General features: G+C 46.1%; 1 protein-coding gene across 4 annotated transcripts in view; it reads right to left on the reverse strand.

The window, feature by feature from the left end:
- The window catches only part of tgfbr3 (transforming growth factor, beta receptor III), an 86,681-nt gene that overhangs the window by 30,370 nt on the left and 32,260 nt on the right, over positions 1–24,051 (reverse strand). For all 4 annotated transcript variants that reach the window (XR_016093732.1, XM_088927054.1, XM_088927053.1 and 1 more), the window contains exon 4: positions 6,896–7,033. Coding sequence is in view for 3 of the 4 variants with exons in the window: in XM_088927054.1 (XP_088783180.1) it covers positions 6,896–7,033 (138 nt within the window). In the remaining variant the exon portion in view is untranslated. The remainder of the gene's footprint in view (positions 1–6,895; positions 7,034–24,051) is intronic.

The raw sequence follows: 24,051 nt of genomic DNA on the forward strand, positions 1-24,051 counted from the left end.
CAGTCACCCTGGCCCTGTGGTTGTGAACATACAGTCATTCTTTCTACGGGCAGCCCCTAAGATGGAGGAGAGTTGGTAGACCCGCGGGGGTATTCCACCCGTCCCACCGTGGATGGCGAAGGCCACGGTTCAGGTCTGCCTTGACGGTAACCCACGCTTGAGTATTCACACCTACAGTGACTTCTGACCTTCTGACCTCTTAGGTGCATTTTTTCCCCCAAGCCCTCAAGAAAAACACTCAGACGGACGGCCCACTACCCTGAATGTGTCTAGTAATTGGTTGTCCTCCTGATCCACAAATCCACTGCCTTACAGTACCACTGCCTTTACGGTGCCAGAAAAAGAGACTGGATTTGGGGTTCTGTTGTGAATTGACCTAACGTCCGGCAAATCCGGACGGGCCCATGGGTAGTTCTGACATCAGGCCCAGTGGAGGTTGATGGCGTGAAAATGTGCAACAGAAAAATCGGCCCTTCTCACCTCCTGCCAGGCCTCAGTGGCTCCTCCATTTCCAGCCAAACACTCCGCGGTACACTAAACCAGTTTTACAGTGCTGCAAATTAAAACCGTCCCACGCAAAAGAATGGCAATTACAACTGCACGCCCCGGAGGGCAGAGAGCACGACTACGATTGGCGATTCATTCTTCCGGGGGGTCCTGGAAGGAAAGCCGGCAACAATCCTCAAGCCCTGCGTCATCTGTTTTGCTGCACGCTCCGTATAATGAAGAATTCGAGAATATTATTCCCAAGCTCCGAGAGATTTGCTCCAGCCAATTAGAGAAACGCGCTGCATCGGGAGGACTAGCCTTAAAAGGTTAAACTTTCACTTATCCAGCATCATTGCTCTTTATTCCTCAGTCAAAAGCAACAGCTGCAGGCTGCCAGGACTTCCCCACAGTCCCTGGGTCTCTCACAGCACAATTTCATGTGGTTTCCTGGTGTTCCTCCCCATCAACATTCACATATTACTGCCACATGTGCACGTTGCAAGAAGAAAAGTGCCAAAAGTTTTATATCAATTATCGGGTCCGTGTTTTCTTCAGCTGCTCACCAAGCAACACTTCCAGCCTGGGAAACACAAACGTTCTGCAATGAAAAATACGTGCCATTTCTAAATGACCAGGGGTGTTAATTAAGAACTTGTTAATAGATGCCAACAGCAATGTATTAGGACATAGATGTGTTGACAGCTAATTTTATCAGGCCTCGTCGGACGAATGATCAGTCAACCTGTAAAGAGGCACACAGGGTGCTGTCTTGAATCTGGTTCGAAGACAACACCATCTGTCAGTACACGCAGCAGACTGCAACCCCACTGAAAACTAGAACTGCCTGCCTTTCGCCTGGTTTCCATTAACAATCAGAGAGTAACTATCAAGGCACGTCCCATCCAGATAAGATCCAGATTTGGCAAATAGCTCTGATGATGACAACTTAACTTCAACATGATATATTTTTATTTCCACACCAACCTGAAATGATCAAGTCCCTACTTTAAGCCTGGATCGTGCTTTCCGTCACAGATTTGCAAACTATTAACAAAACAGAGACTTTTCTTAAATAAAGATTACTGACAAATGTCCACTTGGATTAACTGGTTCCTCCTAAACCTTGCATGCGAGCCTTCAAGTCAATGCGAATGTCCTCTTCAAAGCAGTGATGCTGCTCAAGCACTTAAGTCTTTTTCATAAGTATGCTCTTTAAGTTTAGCTTGTTTCTACGACCTGCATGAGATACTGTTCTTCTCTACATTGCTGTTGTCAGCAAGATGTTTGCTCAATCTTAAATCTGAAATCTTTTTGAATTTCCTTTGCATATACTAATGCATCTGGCTGACATTTTTATCCAAAGATATTCACATTGAAACCCATTTATACAGCGGGTTATTTCACTGGATCAACCAGAGTGAAGTCTGTCATTCGAAGACACAGCGTTGTTGTCTCAAGTGGGATTTGAACCCACACAACCTTCCAGTTACAGGTGGCGACAGTCATGAGTGCAGGAGCCTGACCCCTGCTTCCCCGGGAGTTTGCTAATCCACCTATTCTGGGATCATCTGAAAACTTAACAGGAAGACTAACTATACCAGAACCTGGATCAGTGAGCCAGTCCAGTATAAGCTAGGAAGAGCAGTGGTCCTAATCAATATCGCGGCTGTGCCCAGCCGCTGCTGCCTGCAGGTCTGCATCCAGAGCAGGAGGGTGGCAGGAGCCACCGCGCTCAAGTCACATAGCTACAGCAGCTCAGGCCATCTTGCTGCTAAAAAAGACGTGCATGCAAAGCATGCTTTAATTTCTTTTTTGAAAATTAACACAACAAAAACAGGAAAACCCATTTATTCAAAATCTCTAAAACATAAAGCCATTGGAAAACTTTACATGAGAGAAAACCCAACAGGCCCAACCTTCAGAGTTCAGAGTCTTGACAGAAAAATGTAAAACAGAACCAAAAGCGCATGTTAGGCTGCTCTGCGGCAAAGATTCATGGACTCCAGGTTCCTTTGTGGTGGAGAGAAGAAAGATTAGTGAATGACCAAAGAGACAGCCACGCACATTACAGTAAAGCACATTAATCATGGTCAGACTCTTTCATGTTCCTCTGAGAAAGATTTTTTACCAAGTTCAACTTTATTGCAGTTATCTTGTACTGTAGTAAATTTTATCCCAAAATATTCTTGTAACAATTCACGTTTTTTTTTTAAATGCTGGCAAGGCACATTGCTGATCTGCATGGACCACATTAAGCGTGTTTTACAGCGGAACGTCTGGATTGAAATGTTTTAAAAAAAGCATCGGCGCTCTAAAGACAGCCAATACCAACAGTCCGCTTGGAGTGTTTAACCTGATCCAAGCTCAGCCCGTCTGTGTATCTGGATCCAGATCGCATAGATGGGAATCGTGAGGAAATGAGCACTGACAGGAGTATTTTCAGACCAATTTGCTTCAGGAAATATGCCTTATGATGCAAGAAAAGGCACTGATGAGGCTTGGCTGGAGTGGACCCTGTGGTACAGTGTAGTCTGTCAGTGTGCACAAGAGTCCCAGTGCCCACTGGGAAGTCAGCATCCAGAGCCATCAGCTTTTCCTTGATCCAGTTGTGTTTGAAAAGTTTAATGTGTTGAATAAACACAGACCATAACCCCGCTGGAGCTGTGAAGCAGATATACTGTAACGAGAGCACAGCTCAGGCCTTGGTGGTGTTGGGGGGCGTGTTTCTGTGGTTAGAACTCTGCAGAACGGGGCCACGATGTTCACAAGTTTCTCCTTTCACGCACGGGCTCTGGATCGGAAAATCGACAGCCGAGATCATGCTGAAATCACAGATGAGTAAATGTTTTGAAAAATAAGTGATGCAGAGCTCAGCATGAAGCACTGGGAGCATACGATGTCCCCATGGATGGGAAACTGGTCTATCCCAAGTTTATCTGCCATGCAGCTTAGCAATTAGGGAGAATGATAACAGAGCCCGCAGGAGGAATCACACTGCTCAACCCTGCAGTAAGGGATCCAGAGCTCTGCCCTCACCCTCACACTGTCAGGACCCCTGCACAGAGCTCGCCTCCGGCTTCAATCTGAACTGCTCACTCCTCAGCACATGGAAGTGCAGCGATCACTGCAGCCTGTCTCCATGCCAGCTTCTGCTTGGACATTTGAATGATCTATTGTTACTCCTATTGGTTTTCTTCTTGTTTGTTTTACTGCTGCAGCAGAGTTAATGTTAATGCCCTTTCCACAAAAATATCATTTATTTTAAGGGATAAGGTTCATATGTCACCCAAAAACGAAAATGAACTTTGTGGATTTGAAGTTATTAAAAAAAACATTGTGCAGAGAATTAAACTCATAAACACAAAAAAATACATCTGTTAGAAAACAAGCAGCTCCCAATTTCAACAGGAAATAGTTGAGTAATTAAAATGTCAAACGTGAGCAATAAGATGCCTTTGGCTTTTAAAAAAAATCCCTTTGAACATAAAATATGCAGACATTTTCTTGCGTGGGTGTTTCTGCATTTTTAGTGGGGTGTCTGAAACTTAATTCCTCGGATTAAACTCCAACAGCCTGAGCCAGCGCTCCTGCCCAAGTCTCGCTGGATTTAACTGTTACTAAGCCTCACTGATTAACCCCTGCTCTGGTCTCTGCACCAAACTCAGAAGTTGAATTTGCACTAGTATAATCAACTTACAACCTCTTGATCAAGACAGGAAATACAGAGCAAATGCATCTGTGATAAGCAGTGATGCATCCTCTTTAAAAACCCCAGCGAAGGCTGGCTGACTGCCCTCCGTGCACACTGGCGAAAAAGCAGCTAGCTCCGAAAGGCACATGGCTCTGGAGGATAGCGTGCGCAGTCCTCACCTCCCCAGCCGGTGTGTCAGGCTGCTCAATCACAGGCGATTAGAGACGGGGCTGATAAATGATGGTAATGGAACGTGAAAGAAGAGGGGAGAGCAGGAAACGGACAGAACCTACAAGGCCCTCGTGTTTGTGTCTGAGGGTCTGAGCGTAGAAATGAGCCCAAGACCTACATGTTACAAGCTTTTACTCCGCAGCTCAGCCTCACATCTGGGCCTGCTTAAGCTATGATTGCAAAAGTAACTTTCTGATTTCCAGATAAATACCTCTTAGACCAAAACAAATAACACTTGTTTCAGAAGGCTTTTATCAGCTGTCCAGAACTGAAGCCTCAGCCATCGAGTTTCTTGTGGTTTTGTAGCGATACAGGCCCGCCGAGAGAGACAGAGAGAGAGGAAGAGAGAGGGGAGCAGGAATGGAGAGGGGGGGAGGCAGAGGACAGAAAAGAGGCGAGAGAGAGGGAGAAGGAGAGTTAGTGCACTTGGAGGGCTGCGGCGCTGCTGCTGCTGCTGCTTGATAATCCCTCGCTACAGCGAGAACACATTGTTTTCTATCAGGGTACCTGCAGATACACATACTCACATGTTTTTCGCATTAGCCCTACTCACAAAAGAGGCTGCCAAGACATACCTTGGCTCGGCCTGAGCAGCGCTCTGAGCTCAGGGAGCTTCTGCGCAACGCATCAGCTCCACAGCTCTGTCCAACCCGACGGCTCAGACACGCGGGGCTTTCACGACGAACACCCAACCCTCCTGGTTCTGTTACCAGGCGACGGCCTTACTTTTAGCCGCTGAATGTACTTAGAATACAGTATGTGTTTTTTGCTAAAAACGTTCTTGTTTTGAACTTGTTTGCTTTAGTACATTTTGCAAGGCGCCCCTAAAACCGCTACGTCGGGGGTTATTCTGCCCTGACTGCACGAATTAAAAACAAGCGGAGGGTTTCTGGTATCTGGTACGCTATGCCAGACACCTCAGGAAGGAGAAGAGTCACAACCTTGCTGACAAATTCAGTACTCAGAAACGAAAACCACACCAGAATCTTTCTGATAAAAAGCACCCAGAAAGCTACTGCTATCAATCAGTGCTGGTTTTGAGAGCGACACAAGGTTGGGGGGGAATTTTCAAGGATATTTCTTGTTAGTAACCTGGTGTGCTATATAGGAACTCGTGCTATTGTGGGTGTGCATTGTGTGTGTTGTCAAAGACAACTGGTATACACACACACTGATGCAATATTTTAATAATCTCAGCTTTCACAAAAGGCAAACCTTTCCCCAAGGACCGGTTTTTAGGAACACAAGTCTTTAATTTGATACTTGGAGTCACGTGCTGGGCTTCAGTTTATATACACTCTCAAAGCGGCCTCACGGCTGCAGCTCCACTGGGCTCGAGCTGCTTTTCCTTTGTGATTTTCTCATGTGATAGCGTTGCCAAAGCCTACAGTGCGCAGATCTGAACAAGCTTTCTTTTTCTCATTAACTTGCAGCAGGGCAGGGCCCCCTGGATTCTCGCTAAATATAGCCAGGGGTCCAGCAGTGCCAATGGCGCAGGCCGGCCCAGAGGACTGTTTTCCCAAGCCGGCTCAGGCTGGCCCCGCACAGCGCCGGGGCATGAGATCGCACCCGCTACACGGAGCTGATCTCGAAACGCTGAGGCTTGAACAATACTCGTCCTGCGAACCAGCCAACAGTTTAGAGGAGTGGAGCTTTTCCAAAAGCCGTTCGGGACGCCGTGCCAACAAAGTGCTGGTCTCATAGCTCCGGTTTATCCTCTGTGTAAACACGTTTCGTCCCAGACTGCGTCGGGGGTGTCCCGACTGGGCGCGTCCAGGGAAAAGCCTACTCCAAGGATCCCTGCTGCTGCCTTAGCGTTTCAGGGAGCCGAAGAACACAAGGGGTCTCTGAGGGAGCAGCCCGAACACATAAACCAACACTCAGGGCCTGAAGCACTTTTAATACCCCACCAACACGCAGGTGTTAATTCATTCCACGTGATGGTGCCGGAGTCTCGGAGTCTAGCTTCAAAGCCCAGCGCAAGCGAGGGGTCTGCAGCGATGCCTGGGGCCCCAAGCCGGAGTGAGAGGGATTTGCTTTTCGGAAGAAGCTGGTACCCATTTCCTCCCGCTAAGCCCTAAAACCCCACCTGCTGCCTCCCCGCCCTGCTGTCAACGTTAATCGCAGCAATTAAAAAAAATTGGAAACTGAATCTGTGTGTTTTGGCTACAACCGCTCTTTATGAACGGGGCCAGAAACATTAACTCTCTCCTAGGTTTTGCTTACAGGTCTTCGATCACTAAACAACATTTCTCCACCTGGCTGCATAAAAACAGGACTGACATAGTCTTCATCCCTGAGGTGTCACACACAAGCCACAGGACCTCACAGCAGAGCACAGCCTAAGAAGTCATGACCCCAGGGAGAGCCAGCAAAACTGGTGCATGAATCTCCCAAATTAAACTCGCCCAAGCTCTGGCTGACCACCCAATGACCACCCTCTGTCTGGGGGGACCTGACAGACAGAGTCTCCGGTCAACTCACATGGAAGGTCCGCTTGACCTGAGGAGCCAGCTTCTCCGTCTCCAGCTTCCACTGCACAGGGCGCAGGGAGTTCAGCACGAACACCAGCGGCTTCTCGTGCTCCGTCAGGGACTGGATGGGCTTCAGCTGCAGAGTCACCTGCGCCAGACAGAAAGGGAGAATTATTGACAAGACAGCACAGCGAGCGAAGCCGGCCTTTGGGCCCTGAGGTGAGGCTGCAACCAAGACACACGGTCAGAAGCTGGTTTAACAGCTTCTCCCCGTTCCTTAGGTATAAAAACACCTATAAGAGCTGCGATCCAGGCTAAGGGCTAGACATCCCGAGGATAATGCTTGGACGTTTCTACTCTTGAGCAGAGAAAATGATGAGAGGACCAGATACTGTATACAGTCTTGAAAGCACCCTGCCAAAGTCAACCCAGCAGATCTCTTCAGAATCAACAGTGAAACACAAACCAGAGGGCACAAGTTGGAGCTGTGAGGAAGTGACTTTAAAACGGAGAACAGGAAAGCGACACTTCATGACCCGGAGGTTTGTGGGAGCGTGGCACAAGCTTCCCAGTCACGCTGTCGAAATCAATACCCTGGAACATTCAAGAAATGACTGAATGAGATTCTTGGAACAATTACCTACGAACTACCAAACAGCCTAGAAGGGCCAAGAGGGATCCCTCTGCTTTGTCACCTTTTTAAAGTTCTCACACCCCTGGCCTCCGCCAGGAGAGCGACAGACAAATCCCCTCTCTTCCCCCAGCCTTCACCGCCCCTGGCCTACAGCCTCATGATGGGCAGGAGCTCAGTTTTGTCGTTGGGGATGAGCCCCAGTTCCCACCAGGGCAGTGCAGTTTCCCTGCGGCCGGCCAGCTGCAGTTAGGATTTCGGCACCCGGTACGCTCTTGCTGTGTAGATGAGTCAAAAAGAATCAGTTTTCGTTTCAAAACGTAACCTGATTCTTTCACAGAGCACAGAAGAAGAAACGGAAATAACAGCATTGAGCAACAAAGGCCGTAGAAAAGCAAAAACAAAGTCCCCGAAGACAGAGAGGGTGGAAGAAATTACATAAAGCATATCTCTGAGGGTTCTGGAGTCACAGTCTTAGATACAGAGCCGCGCGTGTCAGAGAGAATCTCAGCTCCATGGCGTGCTGCGGGTCATTTCTTGGGAGTTTTGGTTTTATTTCAGGCTTCTATGGAAATTGTAAAAGAAAAAAAACATAATCTGTCGAAACCTCTGCTTGCATTTGTCCAGTCTCTGAAGCAAAATAAGCATCCACCCACCAGGACTTAAAAAAACCCAACAAGTACTAGATTGTACCTGCTTGTGTTTGCTTGGTTTCAGAGAGTAGGCAGGGTTCCAAACACAACTAATGCCAAAAGAAAGAAAGAGAGAGCGACCAGGCTGGCGAAGATGTGCGATTATACTAAGGGACATAAACAATTCCACAACGGAAAGGACAGCCAGGATTCACAAACATGGCTGCACAGAAAAGGACTATGTGAAAAAACAAAATGGTTACCTTTAGGATGCCTCCCCCTCTAACCCCCTCAAACCATCTATCCTGAAAACTGCTGCCCAAATGCAGGCGCAATGAGTGTACAAGAGAGCACCAGAGCCACGCACCCTCCCTCGCACATCTCAACAGCCACAGACAGCTGCAGACGTCTCCCTCCCAGGAGAGGATGTCTTCATGGAGGCCCGGCGATCTCTACAAAAACAGGCCCGGAGACTTCGGCATTCTGGTAACATGATTTACGCCGTTTCACAGGGCCAGAGGATGAAAGACAGTAGCGCAGGGCCTCGCCAACCAGACACAGCGTCGTAAAGATGATACTGTGCTGTCTGTTGACTTTGAGGGAACAAGCTGTGTGTCTTAAACATTCTCAGAGCCAAAGGGACAAGAGACAACAGGGGGAAAATGCTTTAGTCTGGATTTGGTATTTTCTTTGTCTTTAGAAAGAAGGCTGCTTGAAGATCAGCAATTTGGAGTCACGGAGATGGCACCGCACAGGCAAGAGAGGGGTCAAGTTTCTGTCTAATAAAAGCCTCTTTGCACTGAGACAGCTGCCAGGCGCTGGCCACTCCGACAGGCGGCACAGCTGTTGCCTTCAGCGCTGCCGAGGCCAGGACGACACTACGACAAACCCGGAGGACAAGGCAACACCAAGGCCACAGACCTGCTCATTCACAGCCCCTTCACGAGCAGCAGCTGCCAAAGCAAGCAGCACTTTCCCTTTTCTTACCGACCTGTTCACGGCAGCTGACAGGAACATAACTGGAGTTACTCCTTAAAATAAAAAAGACTCTTATTAATCATGCACCGGACCGTCAATGAAAATACTTTTTGTATTTTTTTTGCTCTAAAGGATTCTTACTCCACATGACCACTACAGAAAGAAAAGGACATCTCAGCCTGATAACCGTGGAATCTCACAATAACTGTCACATTCCCGTTCAGAAATCTCACTTGGCACTGTGGGAATTCAGTAGCTCCATCTGTAGGAACAGGATGCTTCCTTTATTGGCAGAGTTAATCTAGGAATTACTTTAAAGTGTGAGTCACTGAACAGCTCAACACACCCATCTTTATCGAACAACGTTTCCAACGTTTTTTCCTTAATAACAAATGAACAAAAACAAATACTGCCAACAAATAATGCCAACATCTTGTGTTAAATCACTGACCATATTCCGATTGTCTTTTGGCTTTAGAAGAGTTCAAGGAAAACGGCAGGCTTATACATTCATGGAAAGTGCTGCAGGAAACTTTCTCCTCAGACCTGTTTCTGTAGGAGCATTTATGTCTGAAGTGCAAATGCGCACATGTATGTGTGTGATCAGTATCTGCTTTTGATCAAGCATGTACAGTATGTCCTGTCAAAGTATAAACAGGATATCACGAAGTTGCCCAAAACCGAATGCTTCACAGTTCTTAAAAATGCATTCCCCTCTCTAGACCCCGTCTTTTTCCCTGGACTTGTGGGCTCCTATCAGCTATCAGCCATCAGCTCCAGAGGGAACTGTCCTCCTTATTTTCTGAAAAGATCAGTGCACACACCTTGCTAGGACTAGGATACATGAAACATTTTCCCCACAAATTACAGTTTTTTGGGGATTTATGCTGAAAATGAGAAACTGGAACAGTTTTGCACAGCAGTAAAAAAATATTCTCCAGCAACTGTCCTGCCCATCCTCTTCACTTGAAACAGAAGGCCACCTCACTGCCAAAAAAGAATTCCCCATGGCCTGCTGTCCCTGCACTCACGCGAGTCTCCACAGGCCTGAGCACACGGAGACACGTCTGTCACCCAGCTCAGGCCGCCCAGAGGAAACGCCCAGCTCAATTATAACTCCATAAGCAACGCACAACTGCCAGTGGATCTGCCTGAGAACACCAAACACCGAGCATTAAGTTTGAAAGTTTGTCTTCTAATGATGTCAAATGCACTTCCCATGACTTGTCACACCTGTGTCCAGCATGGAGCAAAGTGCCTCTTCAGCAACATGACTTTCTAAAAGACAGGAAATCGTATCTTACAGAATGTCATGTGTTCTACGAAATAATTTGGGTAATAAATAATAAGCTGTCAGACAAAATGTTATTATTGATATCTTTTGGCATGCACAAACCTACAGCTGCTTTTTGTTTTGCTTTAAAGCAAACATTTCTTCGGCTGCAGCTGACGTGTGTGTAAGCAGGCCCCAGTCTTGCAGTTTCACACAGAACAGTGAAAAAGTCCTTCATGAAACGAGTCTCTGATTCTGCCTCCCAGGGCCCTTGATGTGTGCGCTCTGCAGTGCCCGTCCGCGGAGCATGAACGTGTGTGTGCTGGCGTATCGTTACTGATTCTTATGCGCATCTTGCCTTTTTCTGGGTCAGTGCAGCAGAAGAAAAGGGAGCCCCTAATTGATGGAGGAAAAAAAAACAAGAGCTTTGAGTGTTTTTTATCATCACTGGTAACTGATCCTCAGTGATCTCACTTCAGTACCTGGTGCCTCTCCGCTGCACTCTGATGGCAATCAGTCTGTCTCCAGCCACCGCCGACACATAAAAGAGCTCCGAGATAAAGGCTGCCCTGATAAGAGAGCTGCAGGGAACTGGCGGGACACAGATCATTCTAGAGCACTGTGCATCATGATGCTGCACATGGGGACTGGGGGAAGGGCTGCTGGGTGTCTGTGGTGTTTAAAACCACACTTCTGTACTGAAGTACACACACTCACTCACACCTGGCGTGCTTATTAAAAGTCACATGTGATGTCCAACAAAAAGAGGGCACGGTTATTTTACTTTCACTAAGGTGGGCTGTACGGTAGATTTAGATTCTCAACCGAGGTTAAATTTTCCCCTGCTCAGTGACATTTCAGGAGAGCCAGGAGAGTCACTGATTCAGGTCTATACTGCTTGCAGGCAATTACAGTATTTTAGATACACTAATAATGCAGTGCTTTCAATGTCAGATGGGGAAAAAATCAACTCCACTGACATTTGCCTTCAAGCGCCTCCGTTAAGCAAACGATATCAAAGGGAATAATATTAAAAACAAAAAGAACGATAAAGCATTTGAATTACACAAACGTGCTATCCTGCAGTTTGTTGTAGCATGTATGAGTTAACAGCCAAGGTCACCCAAGAACAATGGATTCCTAAGTCACTAGAAAATCTGTAGAAACCCAGATTTCATGCAAAAAAAAAGTTTGCTCGCACAGAAGAAAGTTCAGTTTGTTCCCCCGTCTTAACTGGTAGCTTTCTGCAGTCTCCGTGGTGTATTCAGAGCATGACAGAAACAACACTGGAGTATGATTTCTGAGCACCATGAGAAATGTGCTGTCTGACAATTCGCTGCTTGTGCTCTAAGAACTGCACATTCTCTCCAGCAAAACTATCTATAAATCCACCTGATAAAACAATCATCCTATTACTCATCTTGCTCTCCAGCCAAAAAAGCTCTCTTTTGATGTTTGGGTTTGTTAAATTGATTAGACAAAGAGAGCCTGGAGAAGATTAAACAGGCCATTCTGCCCAGTCTGGCTTACTAGCGTAAACTCAGCGTATCACCAAATCATATGCAGAGGTAGGAGGAGCATTCTCTTCAGTTATAAAAGAAAACAAAAACTCTATTCTTTTCATCCTTAAAAAAGCAGGTTAAGTTCGTCTTAAATCCTTTGATAAACACCGTTAATCTTTGCTCACTGTTTGCAGGCACATGGTGTCAGCAGTCATCTGTTCCCCAGGGGGTGTTAAACTGCACAGCAAAGGCCGCAGGCTCACCTTGCAGAGATGAGAGCAAGTGGAGCTGAGGCTGTACAGGACTTTCATGTTAATTTGATAACAACAAGTGCTTTATCGGTTAGAAGCCAACACCACAAAGTCCTACTGTCAGAAGTATAAATAGACAGGCATTAAGTGCTCACTGACACTCTTAGATAAGCAGTGCACTAGCCAAATAATAACCATTTACAACCTCGAGGCACTCTCGTTTTTCTTTTGAAGGATGTAAGCATAAATATAGCAAGTCCGTAAATATTTCAAACTGAAGGCCCTTAGTGGTCTTGTAGACTGCTGAGGTCAGAACGCAGAGAGCATGAAACCCTGTGAGATTTCTTGTGCTGTCATGCCGTTCAACACGAACGCTGAGCCCCTCTGCAGGCGATACTGAACAGCACAGACTCTGCTCCCCGGTACTGGCTGTGTCGTCACCAGGTGACAAGCGTGTCGACATCGTGCACTACCTGGTACAGCTGTGTCACAAAACAGCCGTTCTGCTTATATGGAAAGAGTATGAGCCTCCAGCACGGAGAACGGTCTGGTGCTTTACTCCTTTATCTGATAGTCATGCCTAACAATGACTGCTTTGTTTCTGCAATCAGGAGGGACATGTGGCGATTTCACACACACACACGCATGCACACACCAAGCACACACACGCGCGCACACACACCACGCACACACACCACGCACACACACCACGCACACACACGCGCGGACACACGCCACGCACACACACGCCACGCGCACACACACACCACGCACACACGCATGCACATGCGCGCACACACACACGCCACGCACACACACGCGCGCATGCAGTCTGGAAGTCTCAGGTCAGCTGGTCAACGTGTCCTAGGGAGATGGACAGAAGCCAGAGCACCCATGTGAGCACAGGGTGAACATGCAAACTCCACAAAACAGAAGCCCAAGTCCAGAACTGAACCCAGGACCTAGAGCTAGAAGCCCTTCCATGACGCCGGTCTGAAAACTATCAGCACTTTAAGCAAGAGCAACTTCTTCCCTTCATGGAAACCAGCTGTTCCAGAATCACGGATGACCCGGACAAATGATCAACGTGTAACAGCTTTGGCCCCCGTGTCTTTTATTTGTGTGTGCGTGTGTATTAATCTGTGAAGGCCAGCACCAAGGCGGAGAACTTAAAAACTCTTTCTTCAAGTATTAGAATCTGAAGGGAAGATCCAAATGGCAAAGCACCTTACATGTCATGCACCTCTTTCTGCACGAGGTCCCCTCCTGTTGCCTGCAAGTCTTGGGTGCAGGGATGAGTTAATGCACAAGCACAGCCAGAACTTTGTGTTCTGGCCGCATTTCAAATATTTAATAGTGTATGGGAAAAATTCCCCAAAAGCTATCTGTTAATACACAAGGATGCAAGCTGTTGCAAATGTCGGCCCATTATTTAATGCGGTAGTGTTCATAATTGATGTCAGTCATTCAACTAAAGCTATGATGTTAATCACTTCAAATGCACATAATGCTAGAATACTTGTGTTCCTAGCAATTTCCAAAGTAAATAACAGATTTGTGTAAAGCTGTTAAAAAGGGCAGCACACTGGTTTATTGCAGATCTTCGAAGTAGCCAAATTTGGGGATTATTTCTCATACAGCGTAGTATTTCTTAAAACTGCTGGAAATTAGCCATACAAATGATGGTAGACACGAGGACTTAAATCATAAACATTTTGATAAATGCACTGAATCAAACTTTGAACTTGGTTTTCAAATAAATAATTAGCCGAATTCTAAAAACCAGAAGCCGTTTTACTAATCTGATATACAAAGGTCTAAAGCCAATCTCATTTGAGGGCGGCTCAATTGGTGATTGGACAGAAATCACCAGCCAAGAGCTCTGCAGAGCATATTCTCATTGGCAGTTCTGTGAAACCCATTCTGAGAAATCACTCCTTCACACTTCAATGTTGGAGTAGCCCGAACACATCGCAGGCCTGAAGTCAAGCATGAACCTCAGCAGCTAGTGTGTGTGTGTGTGTGTGTGTGTGTGTGTGTGTGTGTGTGTGTGTGTGTGTGTGTGTGTGTGTCATGATAGCCGCCCACAGGCTGCGCAGGTACCCTTACTGGGGGCCTCGGGAAGCTCAACAACAACAGAGGGCCCACTGGACGGGCTTACCCCCAGAGCACCAAGCTAGCGACATCATCAGTTGCTGATGTCACTTCCTTCAATCCCAGGGTGCAACAGTGCAGTCCAGTGCAGAGCTCATCATGCACGCAGCATCACGCAAGGCCAAGTCCCTCTTCTCCTGCAAGATTCCAGTCCTGCCAGGTTTCAAGGGCTTATTGTAAGACGGCGGGACTCTACTGCACAACATTAACAAGCCAGTAACGTCCCAGTTACGTACAAAGAATTCTCCGGATCAGCACTGACGGTTCAAGTGCGGAGTCCTTAGGCTGCTGCTGCTAATAGTCTAAACTGTGTTCGATTCCAGACTTTCAATTCATAAATTGCAGACAACTGTCCACGCTCCACTTCCTAGCAGACGCGTCAGGATGGAGTGGGCTTTTACGGGAATGCATGAGAAAAGGTTAAAACCCCTTCAGCTCCTCAATCTGGGAAACAACTACAGTACAAGTTCAAGAGCTTTTGCAAGTTTCGTGTCTTGGGGTTTGCTTCCCGTAAGGCATCATGTTGGAAAAGTTGTTTTTTTTTCCCAAAAGAATCACGGTTCCAGTTTTTATCAAAGCATGTGTGTACATCAGAATTCCTGAACTTGGTATATTTCCAATTAAACAGTTTGTATAAAAATGTAAAAATCCAGAAGTTATACATCAGACATTATGGGAAACGTATGTAGATCGTAGTACTTTTTCTCGACAGACAAAATCTGCTTTACAATTACAAAAAAACCCACAGCAACACACAGTGCATTAGCAAAATACTCAATCTAGCAGCGATAATTTTGCAGTAAATTCAGAGTAATGAGTATTATTGGACAAAAAAGGAAAATATGAAATATAGTCTTTAGTAGCCTGAAAAAGTATAAAATGAATATGTATACATTCAATCAGATTTTGCTCACCTATAAATGAAAATGCTAGTTGACAAAGGGAAACCAGCGGATCAACACGAACTGAATATTACTGAGTCAACCCAGACAGGTAGAATCCTGAAGGACAGCTATGATGTGGTCGAGGTCTAAGCCTTGCAGGAGATGGAAAAGGACCCACATCCCTTCCGGATATCTCTCTGGAGAAAACAGAGAGAAGACAGTTTCCTTCCTATCTCTCCATGAATGAGCTCAAGTCTCTCCTCGGCTGGAGGAACAACTTGGAAAACTGCGTCTGGTTAATTCCACAGCTCCCTCCAAACCCAGGACGGCAGGAAAGCTTCCATCAAGCTGTGGCTCAGACATTTAAGGTTTCAAGGGTTGATGTATCCTGGGGCAAGCTCACAGACGGGTGGGCCTGCACAGAGCCACGTGTTCTTCTTCATTCACTGAAGAATAAGCACCCGGGAAAAGACCTCCACTGGGTTAAATGCCTTCTTCCATGTTTTACAGGTCAGGAGTGCCAGGAATCACATTCCTCAGAGTGGAAGCACAGAGACCGGAGTTCCTGCTTCATGGAAACCGAATTCGGTATGGAGCGAAGGTTCGCTCGGACCGCACACATTATTTCCTCAGCAGCTCCCCTGCTGTTAAACATCAAAAACAAGGTAAAACATGTATCCAGCACAGCTGGATGACTGCAGAATTACCACCAATGAGCGATTAATTAAATGTCAGAGCGATGCATTCAGCCTCTTCTGCCAAACACTCATATTGTAACAGTTATGTAGGAGCAGCTTTTGAAGAATAACTGAATGACTGGAATATGGAAAAGGGAAGTCAAAATTGCTGCCTGAAAGCTTTTCATTGGCAGAACTGAAGCAAGAACAAATCCAGGACTCCCTTTTCCTTGCTTTCTTTTATTAATCACACATGTTAACAGGTTTCTCACAACACTCCCAAACCCCTGTGCACAACCAGCCCTGTCCTCTCCCCTGGAGTCCCACCGCAGGAGCTGTCGAAAGACTTCCACAAAGTAATCAGGTCCACATTTTTAAGGGTTTTTTTTAAAGCACAACAAGCTCTCTGTGCAAACCAAAGGGGGACCATTCGCATCCTCACTTGTAATCTATACATGCAAGCAGAAAGAGGACACACAACTTCACACAACTTCACACAGCTGAAGGAGGCTCAGCAATGGAAACAGCGTGGAACCAACCTTTACCTGGGCCTCTGCAGCCATGCTTTGTAGTGCACTCTGATGCAGTTCCCTGCTCGGACCCTTGTATATTCACAAGTATTCCAAACTCGACACCACACAACATCTGCTGTATCTTTCTACACAAGACTTGACAAAAACATTGCAGGAAAGGGACTCACTGCAGGTAGACCCTTCGCATAAACTGCCCCTCAGGACCCCAGCTTATAAACAAGAGTCACATGGAATTGCCTAGAATTCCATGTCTTCTACTGGGAATTCTCAGTGGTGACCACTGATTGTTTTTGCTTTCCACCATGACTTAGTCGTTCTGTAGGTTGTTTCCTTACTTTAATAGGTTATGATTTATTTCTTGCTTTGCTAGAACGCACCATTTAACCATGTAACTTAAAGTTACCGGTGTAGTCAGGATACTGCATTGTAGAAGCTATGATGCTTTAACTTAAAGGCATTAGTTAAATACTGTACAATGTTAATAATAGTAATGGGGATCTTGTGGAACATTAAGACTTCTTCACATCAAGGCATTTAGAACTATATCTTTTATGAGGTCATTTTAGATTAATTTCTACTTTTATTTAATTGTACTAAATCAGCACCGCTAGCCAGGAGCTTGTGGGCCTCCAGGCTTCGCTGTCGTTTAGTCTGTCGGAGCAGTCTCCACGCGAACCACAGAAACCTGGTAAACACTCATTCGAGATGGAAAACGCAGTTTTCTACAAACTCTCTCTCCCCTGTGTAGTCAGTGGAGTCCAGCGGACGTGCAGGTGTGCGCCAGGTCACTCTCTAAACATGGCACACTTCTCTGGCCGACACACTCTTTCCTCTAACGGTGCTGCTCACCAAAGCAGTTGCCTGAGCTACTGACCAGCCACTTCGGAGCTTGGAAAACAGGTTGTCTAATATTTCTGTCCAGAACAAACAAGAGGAACAAACTCCAGAAACAGCATGAGAAGAGTGAGTGAGAATGAGTCCCAGCCCTGTCTGTCTGCCTGCATCAGGCACCAAGGCTGTTTTGTTTCCCTCTTTCCCAGAATCTGAATGCAGGTGAATTGAAAATGTGTAAGTCACCGGGAGGAACTGGCAAAAACAGGCCGACTTTCTCAGATCAGTGGGGCTGAAAGTAATCACAGCCTGCTACCAAAAAACACAAAGGGGGTGCCTGACATCAGTCATCAGTAATCAAGACAGTTCCTCAAAACAGATTGCCGTTAATCTGCATAGATCTCCGTTTCAAGGTGTGCTGCTTAATAATATCCCTTTTTACTGGTGGACAACATATTCATCCATTAATCTAAATCAGTGAGACTAATTCCTGGTGAGGGTCATGACAAGCACATGGAGAAATGGACAGTTTACAGACACAAATTAATGAAGACAGCTTGTCTTTTGCAAAAAGCCTTTTAAAAACAGGGGGGATGTGAAAATTGGAATCGAACTATGACCCGCAAGGCAGTGTTAACACCCACCAAGCTCATTACTACAGTAATTCAGAATGAGCACAGTGAAGTCTTATGGCAGTTCTGCAGTGTGGTTTTCCTCTGTGTTCCTGAAACAAAGTCCCCTCAAAATGCTGCAGTTGAATTTTCCTCCCCCCTGTTCCTGTTGTCTTCTGAGAAACCGGCAGAAATCCTACACCCCTTCGTCTTCTCAACGCTCGTGAAGACTCACAGGTTTCGTCGAAGGTCGAGATTGTGTGCCAAGAGGGAGAGCTTAAAATATCTCAATCTAACGCATTGAGTGCTCTCAATTACACTGGCACTCTGGCTCTGGGGAGATGGCTAAGGCGTGCTTGTTTTGCTTCTGTTTATACACAGGCGTGACAGTGTGGTGCGCGGAAGGAGAATGTTTTCTAGTGGGGGAAATGACGGAAATGAAGGGGGAATCAATGTGTCGTTCAAGCCCCTGACCTGTGCTGGGGGTGTCGGCTCAAGGGCAGCGGAAGCAGATAAGTATTCCACCTGGAAGAGCCTGCAACAGCGTCGTACGAAGTGTACTGTAGGTGCACAGTGGAGAATGTCAAGGATTCCAGCTGCCAGGCCAACCAGAGCTTATCCTGGATCAGCGCAGTCAGGGCTTACAGGAAAACCGCTGCCTAGGACAGCTGATCTCGCCCCATGCCCTCGTCGTGTTCTTCAGCCGCTGCTCTGCCCGTTTTCCTTGAAATCTCTCTCTCTTGTTTCTCGTTTCTCCTGCTTGCGCCCACAGGACTGTGAAGGCAGGCACAGAGACGGGGTCACGGCTCGCCACTCTAGAACGACGCAGGACAGAGAAACTTGCTTTCTTTCCATCGCAACCCTGCTGCTCGCCCCCCTCAGTGCAGCCCCAGCGGGTCGTGCGTAAATGAGAAACACTAAGTACAGAAATCCATCCGAAATGCCCCAGATAAACAGCACTCTGTCTGAAGACACACAGCTTCTGCGAAGAAAATAAGTGAAACGTTTTGCTTTTGTCTTTGGTGAAACACAGGGGGACGATTCCAATTTCTCATGCAAGGACCGATACTACAGTAACTGACCGACAGACGGACACAGCAGGGAACAACAGAGAGAGCCTGGAATGGCTGAGGCCTAAAAACGAATCTATAAAAGTAATACATTTGCCTGTCATTGCATTTCTTATTCCAAAGGAAGTCCAGGCTGACAGAAGTGACCACTGCACTCAGGAGGGTACTGACCATGAAAAAATTACCAGACCATTAGATCACTGTAGTAACAACGTATTTGGACACCGTTTGCAAAAACCTGGATGCTGAAAGGAAAAACAAAACAGGTGCCAGATTTTTAAATTCGTAAATGACTAAATCTCTCTTCTGGCCTATTTCAGACATAGGCTCTTCTCTCACTAAAAACTAAATCAAAGAGTCAGTATGTTGCTTGCAGTATGTTATTACATCGGATACTGTGTTTCTGGAGTCGCATAACTTGCAGGCAATGTGAAGGCAAGCATTTAACTCCAGGGGTCATGTGCTCTGTGACTTTAAAGACAGCTCTTCAACATTTGCTCAGGACGTGTTCAAAGATGAAAGACTTGCCTGCTTATTTGGAACTAGAAGCTTCAGCATATCCTTGCTTACATTTGGGCTTTCAGCTCTGACAAAGATCAGTAATATCTCTCTGCGGAAGATGTGCACGATTCAGAACCTTCTTTTGTTCTGCCTTCTCAATCAGCCCCGGCATCAGTAGGGTGTAATTGTTGTTTTAAAAGATATCAAAGTCCTACAAATACCTAGGGCTTGGAATGCGGTGCAGGGAACAATCTTATCTGCAAGCCACTGTAGACAAAACTCACCACAGGTTTAAAGTATGTGGAATATCTCTACCACACTACAATCCACTACAACAGATCTCTGGTCTGCACTGGGAAATGGAAGCAGGCTTCCCATAATAACTAGGTGACTTAGGAAAAACCAGTAAGCCCTCTCTGTATATTAGGATTCAAGCTGGAGGGTTATGAATACTCTAAATTTCAATTCATTTTTGTCAACGGCTCATTATGTATTTAATTCAAATTAACAATGCTGTTGATAAAACAGAAGTCTGGGACACATGCTAAAAATTCACATGGCCATTTTGTTGTAATTGCCTGTTTTTCCAGTAACTACTTAGTGTAACTCAGTAGTGCATTTTACATTTACAGAAGTCCCTTTGTCACACTCCTCAGGAAACATTGTTCTTTTTAAATTTATAGGCAAATAATGTCACACCTCCAGATTTCTCAACCACACAAAGTCTGAATGAACTTAACAGGAACACGCTGAACTTTTCACGATTACACGAAGACCACTAAAGTCACTTCAGGGCATGTCTGCCCTGTACTCAAAAAGCACACGTTGGACTGTGTACCATTATCGTTAATTTCTTTCAGAAAAATATGGCATAGTAAACAGCCAGAAAAACAAACACACACACACATTTCAGCAAACATAGTGATAGCTGCTCATCAAACATAATTGTAAGGTTTATGAACTTACACAGGTAAAAACTTGATTGTCGATAGACATGATTCAGAAGCCTCAAGCCTTATTTTTAACATGTTTGGCAGTGCCAAGCAAATATTTCTGATGTGCCATTTGATTGCTTATTAACTTGTACTCCAAAGAGTCTAGATTATACATGCATTCAACAGGATTTCAGCTTCCAACACAAGCCAGCAGAATTTAATCATTTACACAGTCATTTACCCACAGAAAACCTGACATAAGAATAAGCAGGCAACTTTTGTGCTGAAAATATAATTAATAGTTTCCAATCCCCTTTGGTGGGGTTTAACTACTGTGCAATTGAAGACTTAAAAAGGGTTTCTAAGCATTTATCATTATGAGTGATGATGGATTATTCAGTGTCATCTTTTAATCTATTGGTGAAATAAGTCTTTCAAGTTTGGGATGGGCTTTACAAGAGCTCCGTGTTTCAAAACTGGATTCATTTCCAGGCCAGAACACCAGCTTCAATGAAGTATTGCACCTACAGCCCCTCTCAGAGCTTGGATCTGGGCTGCATTTCTTATTCTGTTTTATTCTCATTTCATGATCTTTCACAAAATTCCACTCTCAGACAATGAACAGGCAAGGGGGCAGCTGTGAAGGAACATTTCAAATCTACTTCCAAGGAGCAGCAGCAAAACTGACATCTGCAGCGAAAGCATCTAATTTACTTCGCCATCACACCCGGTTAAAAACACAGGGGCACTTACAGGGTGGAAGTCTGACAAAGTAAAATGATGAAGTGGAGGCTTACTTTAAAGAGTGACATGCTTGCAATGTTGTCATAATATAAATGTGACTGTGCCTGAAGCTCCTCTTTAAAAGCAGATCAGAACTGCACCTCAGACAAATGGAAATGTTCAGTATGAAATCTGTAAAGCTTCCATCTAGTGGATATAGCTGTCTCGGGACAGAAGTGTTCCCTAATAAGTGAAGACACAAGTGAGCTTTAAAGTATAACAACAAAAAAAATGTAATTAAGTGCTTAATGTACACAGAGTCTGTACTCCTCTCTTTGATAACATGGGCTCCAGTTGTTCGGACTGACACACCGTCAGGAGCCCGTGACTCAAGAGATCCAGTTTTACTGCTCCAGGCTGCAGACAGCTTCCCTGCCCTTGGAAAGCTTGGAGTTTCCTCTCACACAGCCCAAGAAAGGGGACTTCTAGCTGAGGCCTGCATGACATCAAAACACCCACCTGCTCACCAGCTGAAGGTGAAGAAAGAGCCCTGGCTGGCAGCCCCCTGTGTGTCAGATGTGTCTTCCTTCAACACGGAGGAAGCCCACAGGTCTGGAGGCTGACTGTTTGTGACCGTGGCCTGATCCAAACATTTAACTGCACAGAACTCCCCACTCGCCTATCTCTGCCTGTGGAGGCCAGTGGGCTTTTTTTTCCTCAAAACATTAAGGCCATGGTTACTGTCTCTCTAGAAACCCCAGACAACACTGAACCCAAAATTTCCAGAGAGTGGAACCTGAGTGGTGTTTTTTCCTATCTGAAGGCAGGCGGAGGAGCTGTGATAATAAAACACACTGTGCAAAACAAATGCACAGTCCAACGCATCCAGTGTGCACAACCAATACGAGTCACAGAGAAGGCACTGTGCCACCTGAGGCCAGTCTGAGCTTCTTGCACAATAACCTCATATTCCTCACCTGGTCTGAGGGGAGAAAACTCAGCACAAAGGTGACTGACAAGAACCCAACCAGTGAAGAAATCCAGTTTCTCCTGCTGACACACGGCGTGTCTCTTCCGGGCTGGTCTGTTCTACTCCATTTGAAACATTTCACTGGTCATATTCACTGGAGCATTCACAGAACGACGCACAGAATGATCACAAGTAAATGGGTAACTGATGTCACACAGGCAAACAAATTAAAAGCACTTCCAAGGTTACCAGAGACGTTTATGCCAACGTGAAACCATTGCTGTTGAAGAAAAAAAACATCTGGACAGTTCTCTAAACTGATTTATGCCTCAGAGCTGAAACATGTTATGATCTTAGCAGGGTCTGCGCTGGCCCGGGCACCTGGCCTAACCTCTTCAAGAAGAGGTGCCAAACTCAAAAATCTATTGACATCCCTGCATACATCAAATCTCAGGCTCACCCTGGAAAAAATCAATTAGGTTTTTCTCTTAGATAAGAATTTATCCTCTGCATTTGCAATCTGTTTTGTCTCTTCCTGACCACTTAGGTATCAAAGATCCCTTGGTACTGTTCAGAAGAGTAGGAGTGTGACCCCCACAGTCTGGCAAGATTCCACTCTGACCTCTCTAAAGCCCCCCCTCAGGTTCCAAGCAATCTGTCCCTCCTCCCCTGAGCTGCCGTGCAGCTGGGCTACTGGTGCTAAATGGCTAAGTGTGTCGTGCAGGTGGGCGTAGCACTTCAGTGGCAGATGACTACCCTTCTATTGATAAAGCACTCTGAGATCATGGGGATAAAGAGCACAATATAGATACAAGGCATTGGGCCCTGCTGAAGGTGGGTTGTTTTGGTGTCATTGTTTTGGCCATCCTTTACCCCAAATCTTTCCTGCTTCATGTCTCCATCTTTGTTGTCGATGAGATCCAACCAGCACAAGCTTTTCAAAATGTGCTCTTTCGCACTGCCATGCACAGAGCTCCATTCCAAAGAAACAGGCACCGTTGTGCTCTGGCATCCACGATTACATCAGAAAGAAACTGCCCATGCACAGATCACCGAAATTACAAGGTGTGTCAAATATTCAAAGCTGACAAGCATGTTACAACTTTTCTTGAAAAGAAAAAAAAACGTTTTATAGTTGTTTGTTATCTTTGTTTGCAGATGCCTGGCTTCTGTCTATTCAACAACAGGTTGCAACTAAAATCAGATGTTTTCCCTTTTTCTTTTCCAGGGCCAAAAGGACACCCGGGGCTGTGTTTGTACAGAGATAGCAGAGATAACGTTTTCTCTGCTTTGTTTGAAATCTCGGAACCTCGAACAACAATCTGATCTCCCAAGGATGTTTACAATCTTCTGCTCTCCCGCTGCAGCCAAGAAACCTTTCTCCAGCTTCCTGTCAGCTCCAAGGGAAGGAACACCAGCCATTTGCAGGGCCGACGATTACAATAGGGGGCAAGGAGGGCAGACAACTGACGCCAAGATATGGCATCAGAGAGCACGGCGCTGCACAGCAGATGAAATGTCCCACAGTGCGGAACAGCGCGGCTCCTGCGCTTTGGAGCTCAAGGAATTCTCCTCCTGAAGACCACCCCGTCCAGCGAGAGCCATCCAACACTCCCTTATCGCAGCATCAGCTCGCCAGAGCAGAAAAACACACCCAGTCCTGGAACTGGAAGAGCCATTCATCTTCAGTTTTCTGCAGCAGCCCGGCCGATATTGACTTTCACTTCTCAGTCTGGTGTCATTAGAGACTCTGGCACCCGAAGAGCTGCCTCTGATCTTCTCAGCTGATACCGGACAAGGGTCCACTCTGCAGCGGGGGCAGTGGGGGGGGAGATGACTACAGAGCAGGGCTTGATTCGAAAAGGACTGAAATTCCGGAAGCGCCTGGATATCGGGAAGGCTTGTTATTTTAGGGCAGGATGTCCAGTCCTGGTCCTGGAGGGACCGTGCGTCTGCAGGTTTTCAAGGTCTGCTCAATGCAGCAGCACCTCACAAGCTGAGAGAAGCTGC

The sequence above is a fragment of the Atractosteus spatula genome, chromosome 11 (assembly GCF_055471065.1).
Source record: "Atractosteus spatula isolate fAtrSpa1 chromosome 11, fAtrSpa1.hap1, whole genome shotgun sequence".
In the NCBI taxonomy this organism is placed as follows: Eukaryota; Metazoa; Chordata; class Actinopteri; order Semionotiformes; family Lepisosteidae; genus Atractosteus; species Atractosteus spatula.